General features: G+C 40.1%; 1 protein-coding gene across 1 annotated transcript; it reads right to left on the reverse strand.

Moving 5' to 3' along the window:
- Nucleotides 1-1,041: 1,041 nt before the first annotated feature.
- LOC120339338 (catechol O-methyltransferase-like) lies at nt 1,042-5,952 on the reverse strand. Its single transcript, XM_039407441.2, has 5 exons — nt 5,804-5,952; nt 3,928-4,077; nt 2,703-2,896; nt 2,045-2,234; nt 1,042-1,584 (listed from the first exon to the last, which is right to left on the reverse strand). The coding sequence occupies exons 1-5, from the start codon at nt 5,823-5,825 to the stop codon at nt 1,460-1,462; spliced, it is 681 nt and encodes a 226-aa protein (XP_039263375.2). The 5' UTR covers nt 5,826-5,952; the 3' UTR covers nt 1,042-1,459.
- Between the last annotated feature and the right edge of the window lie 1,055 nt (nt 5,953-7,007).

Genomic DNA, 7,007 nt, shown 5'->3' on the forward strand with positions numbered 1-7,007 from the left:
GACTTCAAAACGCTACACGAGATTGAACCTATAGGTTAGTTAAGACAATGCCCCGAAGTGCATGGACGACATTTTATGAATATATATATAATATATTATGCCTTTAAAAAACTTCGTCAAAGTTATTCTTTGCAAAAATGAATAGCTGTTTGACGAATTTCTGTTTTTCTAGCGATCACCCATAGACTTGGCCAGCACAATAACATTTATTAATAACAGTTTCGCGCTTTATTTTAAGCCTTGATAAAAACTTTGAGCATTTTTACAACGGTTCCATTACATTTTAACCCACGTACATTTGAACCCACGACAATTGCACCTGCATACTATTGCACCTATAGAATTTTTTTCTTTACGGATACTAACCCATACTAACCCTAACCCATGGATTTCAGCACCCTCATATTGATTGAACTCGCGGATATACGGGTGCAAATGTATGGGTTCAAATGTACGTGGGTTCAAATGTACGGTCACCTTTTACAACAAGTGAAGATGAATCCCTCGTTTTTGGACACGTAGTGGACATAACGATCGTTTCAATATTATGTTGTTGTTGTTCTTTGACACGTTTTCAAAAAGTCGCTTTTCTCTTCGAATACTGGACCAACTGCTTTGAAATTTTCAGTGGTTAAAGATTAATTTTTTCGCTAGAAGGCTATTAATTTTATTTATTTCAAAATTTTGCGTGAATTCTATGAAATTTGATATTTCGTCTAAAATTTTGCTGTATTATTTTTTATCCAAACGTCGGAAAACGTGTGTTTTCATGAGTCTTGAGGCCGTTGAAGATATGAAAAGCGTTTCAAGCTACGAAAAATCGCTATGTATGACACAGAAAGATGCTTTTATTTTTTACATTTTAAAAAAGAGGGAGGGGTGGGGGGGAAAGATTGTTCCGACCCTTAAAACTACCCCCCCTGACGACTACAAATCTTTCAAGTACTCGAGATTCGAAAAAAATATTCGATTCGATTCTGAAATCATCATATGTTCGAAAATGTCATGATCCCTCAAATTGAAACGGCACAGACAGAAGAGTTGAAAGATTTAAATCCAACGTGTTTATACATAGAATTAAAAAAGAGCAATAATGGTTTATGGACACAAATTTTAAATGACCAATACGGCCAGCAAAATTCCAGCTAATGGTTTAACCGAATGTCATATGAATGTGTGCCCATGAAATATAAAAGAGCGGCAAAATATCGTGGGTTTTCACTGTTTTTTGACGGTAATCAGAGATGAATAATAATATTAAAAGCAGTAGTTTTCAAGCAACCCCTTCCATCTTTATAAGTTGAAATCGGCTAGTCTGGTAGCCAAGGTAGAAGGCGGTTGTTTGTACTAACATAAATAACAATAACAACAATACGACGTAAAGGCACATAATCGCGTATTCGGTGGGTTGACCAAATCAGTCATGCATAGCTCTCTGTTGTCATGGCAACGTGCTAATTCATCCCAGGTATACGGACTTCATCATCCCGTCGGCTACTTCAGTCGAATATTCTAATTGAGATTCGAAAAATTGGCTTTCGAATTTTGGATGATTTTGAATAAATTTCATGTACTCTGGGTTTCCTGCAAAAATAAAAGAAAAACGGTGAAATATAAGGGCAAGAAGATAACGGCGCTTCATGAGTGTGTGTACCAATATGGAGGTAACTAATTTTGTTCGCCGACTTTACCTCAAGTTGTCAATCAAGCTAACACAGACGAACTCATAATAGTACTAAAATGAAGAAAATCGGGATAAAATTATGGCCTAAACCTAACCTGGTGCACATACTACGGGAGTACTATTATAGTTAGCTTTAATGCAAAACAATACTTGTCTGCTACAATGTAGCCAGTGGTGGGATTCAAATTTTTTGTCAGCCGGTTCCATCACATATTTTTCAGCCGGTTTTGTTACAAAACGTAATGTTTTTTCAGTAATGCTAACCGGTTCGCTGATCTCATAAATTTCGGTGAAACCGTTCTATAGAACCGGTGCGAACCGGCTGAATCCCACCACTGAATGTAGCTACAAAAATGTTACCTGGATAAAGCATATTGTCGGCGACAACAACCGATCCTTTCCGGAGCAATCCGGTTTCAACCAGTTTAATCAAGTCTCGTTTGTACAAAGGTTTATGATGGTCAATAAAAACGAAGTCTAGATGTTCGATGTTGTGTTTCGATTTTAGTGTCGGTATTACTTCTTCTGTTGGGCCGACAAAAACGGTTACCTGTGGTAAACATTGTTTGTGATTGTCATCTCGTGGAATATTACTTTTCGGCGGTGTGGCGCATCGTGCTAAGCGTTAGGAATACGCTCGCCACCGCACCTCTGATTACCCCGCGTGGGTTCGCAAGTTCAAATCCCATGCGGGATAGTTATGTGCAAGAGGATTGCTGAGCTCCTCGCCGCCGTAGGGTGGTTCACGTAACCGCTGATCGGTTACGGCTTCCTCCCCCACAAAGTCCATGTTCCCGAAACAAATAAATTACTAACTATAATTTTTTTGGCTTTTGATTCGAAATACAATTATTAAAACCAGTGCAAAACATAAACCTCACGATCTCGAGAGAATACATAGGATTAGAGAAGCTGCGCTTTGGTAACAATGCTGACTCAACAGGCAGGTGTTGCGGTATATATTGGAAAGGGTCGCGAGCTTGAAAAGTTTGGGTAGCCCTGATCTAGCTTACTGTACCTTATCTGAAAGTCTAGCGAATTCTACCATTTCCTCTGTCAACTTAGCATGAAGAGGATTAATTTCGATCGAGTAAATCTTCCCGCCTGGCTTCAATAACCTTGCCATTCTTACGGCGCTGTATCCAATGAATGATCCTAACTCTAGGACGATTGTTGGGTCGGCTTTCTGGAATATTTCGTCGAGTATTTTCCCTGGAAAATAAAAAAATGGTACTCCTGAAGTATGCGCACCAAAAGGTCGCATAACCTGAATCCTAACCTGTTACACAACCTGAGTTCTGGTTGTGCGCCATTTTGGTGCGCATACTAGGAGGTCTTAAAAAATATTTACCTCAATGTAAAAGGTTTCTGGGATATTTTGTGCAAGGCCCCCCGCTGAAGTTCAAAATAGGAAATTTAGTTATTATGCATTTAGGGTGTGAGTAGATTGGGTTATTATTAATTTGGTATTTTAAAACGGGGCGGGGATGTTTCTCCCAGATCTCACATTTTTGGGTGCTCCAAGATGTCGCACAACCTGAATCCTAACCGGTACACCCATACTATGTTCAGGTTGTGCGCCATCTTGCTGCGCATACTTCTGGAGGTCCCATTTTTGCTTTAGTGTCGCGGGGTTTTGTACAAAAAATCCCAGAAATTTTCTCGCTCGAGATTCGAAGCTGCGACGCCGGCCTAGGTACCGCTACAAACGACACGCTAAGCACAAGGGCGTGTCAAACTATTCTGTTGCTCGGGCGAGTTCCTGATAATGATTCCCCTTGTTATACTTAAATTCAAAAAGAACTTTGGGGGATAAACAAATCGCAGATGTTGTTATACACGAAATAAATAAATTATAGGTCAATTAAAGGTGCTCCCGAAGTATGCGAACCAAGATGGCGGACATCGGAACGTAACTTGGGTAACAGGTTAGGGTTAGGCGATAATTTCTTTCCAATTCTCCTTATTTTAGTCCTATTATTAGTTCGAAGACTAGCCAAGAGCCTCCCGTAGTATTTATACCTAAAATTATGGCCTAACCCTAACCTAGTACACATATTACATTCCGATGTCCGCCATCTTGGTTCGCATACTTCGGGAGCCCCCAATTAGGAATGATCTGTATTATTTTTATTCAAATCATCAAACTAACCAATAAACCCATCCCAATAACTGGCTGCTGCATCTACGCCTTTCTCTATAGACACGCCCCTGGGCCAAGAACCAATCAAATTGTTCCATACCTTTTACGTCACCAACGTTCATTATTCCTCTCACATTCCATCCGTATTCATCAGTGACTCTCAGTATGTCGTCAGAGTTGCCAGATTTTGCTTTCTCTTTAACATATTCCACCACGTCTTCAGGTCCTTCATGATAGTGAGCAGTCGGACCTGAGAAAATATTAAAATAGATCATAGTTATATAATGGACAATAAGAGCACTCATCGGTACCGGTAAGGCCTTCGAGAAGGATAGAATTTACATATTTATCCCGAGGGAAAAGAAAGCCTATAAGACAGCTTAATCATATGGCGAACCACGGCCTCTCGTTAGGTAAGAGATTAGTCAGCCGGTTATTTGTTTCAGATGCATGGTCTTGATGGTCGAGGAAGCCTTAAGCGACCAGTAAACCCAAACAGGATAATTACTAATTTTCCTATTTTGCGCTTTGGGAGGCTTCGTACAAAAGATCCAATCAATCATTCCAACAATAATAGGAATATAACGAAGGGTCAATATGTACATTTTGTAGCCTATCCATAAATATCAGCGAAAGTTCGTACCGGCTCGGCGGTGTAGCGCATCGTGCTGAGCGTTAGGAATACGCTCGCCACCGCACCTCTGATTACCTTTGGGTGGGTTCGCAGGTTCAAATCTCGTACGCGTAATGGTTATGTGCCGCCGTGGGATGGTTTACGTAACTGTTGGTCGGTTACGGCTTCGGCCACCATCAAGTCCATGCTTCCGAAAACAAATAACTGGCTAACTAGTCTCATATCCGACATGGATTGGTAACCGGACGAGATGCCGTACTTCGCTTTATGATTAAGCCGTCTTATCGGTTTTGCTATCTCCCGGGATAAATATGCAAATCCTATCCTATCGAATCGAAGTAAAACTGTCTGACAAAATCGGACGAAAGTTTTCTCCATCACGTGATAGCTGTACGAAATTATTATTACTCATAATCACGCGCTATGGCATCATTATCCGTGTTTGTCACGTCATAGTCCTCGACAAATTATTTCGACGATTGACACTGCTGTAAGTTAACTGTAAAAGTGACTACAATTGGAAGTTGGTGATCGCAGTGACAGTATCTAAACCAGTATTTCTCACACTTTTTAAGCCGTGTCGCCTTTTTAGAATTTGTCAATTCTTGCACCCCGCCCTCAAAAATAACTAGCCAACAAGGAGCTACAAAAAAGGATAGTAAGGCGAAAGTATGTGTTATTCAAAACACACATTGAAAATACGTGGATAGAAGTAGAACATAAACAATGAAATAAATGAAAAGTTTTCAGTATGATTTTGAATGCTTCGTAATACTGGAGAGGATGCGGGATTTCCATTTTGAATTTGCCGAAATGAGGCGGGGAAGATCAAATATAACGAATATTTTAACGAGATAGCGATGAGAGACCGCCGACTTATCGATCTGGCGGCGTGCCAATCGATCTGGCGGGTAATCAAGATCGATAAGTAATTAGCTTCACGTACCGCTTGCCTAAAATTCGACCCCATTATCTAACCTTTGGGTCAGGCCTTGTTAGTCACAGAGTGGGCATACTGGGTCGGAATCCATCCCCATTGCCTCAAAGAGAACATGATGGATCAACTGAAGAATTTCCACCCCAAGTTAGACGGACTGAAGAATTTCCACTCCAAGTTAGACCAACTGTAGAATCTCTACCCCAACTAAGACCATCTAGGTGGTCCAACGAAATAACCAGTAAGCCCCCAGCACATATATTGGTCGCTTAAAATTCGATCATATCATCAAAACAGTCAAGTGTATAATTTAAACTTCTCGACGAACGTCTTGTGTCGAGCTAACGAGTAAAATCTACACCGTCATTCATTTATCACGGAGTAAAACAAAATAACGATACTCACTTTCGGCTCTTTGATTTTCCATCTTCGCATTCACGATTAGAAATTAAATTTCCAAAATAATGTTTAAGCTAAATAAGAAAATTTATTTTGGACTTATTAAATATGATGATTTTAGTACGCATATGGCAATGTAATATAACCATCAGTAACTGTAGTTTCCTAACGGAAATTCAACTGTGCACGGCATGTATAATGCGTTAAACGTGAGCTTACGCACATCGCTAAATACATCGGCCACTTAGTCTAAAGCAGGGGTTCCCAAACTTTTTCGATGCCATCATGTCTCATAATGTCGGGGGTGGGAAAATTACGGCCCGATTGTTCCACAGTGCTACTTCTTATTGGACACGTTTAGTGGCCATAACGATCGTTTCAAAATTTTGTTGTTATTGTTGTTATTTGTCTCCGTCTCCATTTTTAAAAAATCGCTTTTCTCTTCGAATACTGGACCAATTGCTTTGATATTTTCAGTGGTTAAAGATAAAAGTTTTCTCCAGAAGGCTATTACTTTTTTTTTTGCTAGGACGTCATCAAAATTATTGCCACTGGGTGGCGCTACGTGTCCATATATTTGAGCATAGCTCTCTTGTTATATAAATGTTAGCCTAGCTGTTGAACAAGATCAGGGTGGTCCAAGGTTGTGGGCTCCGCGGGCCACAAATTTATTTTTGCATTGTTCGCGGGCCACAACGGTGCCAAGAATAGGTAAACAGTGCAATACAAAACAAACACTTTTATTGTGCAAACACATAGTTATCAGACATAGCCATCCAAGGCTAATAGAATCCATATTCGATTTTTAGTTTTCTATGATGCCTATATTGTTAGCATATATTCCCGACCAAAAAGATAGAAAGCCAGATAAAGATTTGACTGCCAAGCACATCATCCAACTTCGCTAGTTGCCTCGGCTAGCCATAACACTAGTCAATTCAGTGAAAATTAGTGATGTAACAATATGTCCAAATTTTTTTCTGATTAATTTTATTACGAAACAACACGACATGCGATATTTTGATTCCTCACCGAATGTGACGCGGGTCACAGATAATGAAGCGGCGGGCCACATGTGGCCCGCGGGCCTGGGTGTGGACCACCCTGAACTAGATGTTGTAAATAAACTATTTTTATTTATAGTTTTTCATATTGAGTTTAGAGCGTCCGGCTCAGTAATCAAGCTTATTGTCTGTAAATGACCCACTCG

This window comes from Styela clava, chromosome 9, assembly GCF_964204865.1.
Source record: "Styela clava chromosome 9, kaStyClav1.hap1.2, whole genome shotgun sequence".
Classification (NCBI taxonomy): domain Eukaryota; kingdom Metazoa; phylum Chordata; class Ascidiacea; order Stolidobranchia; family Styelidae; genus Styela; species Styela clava.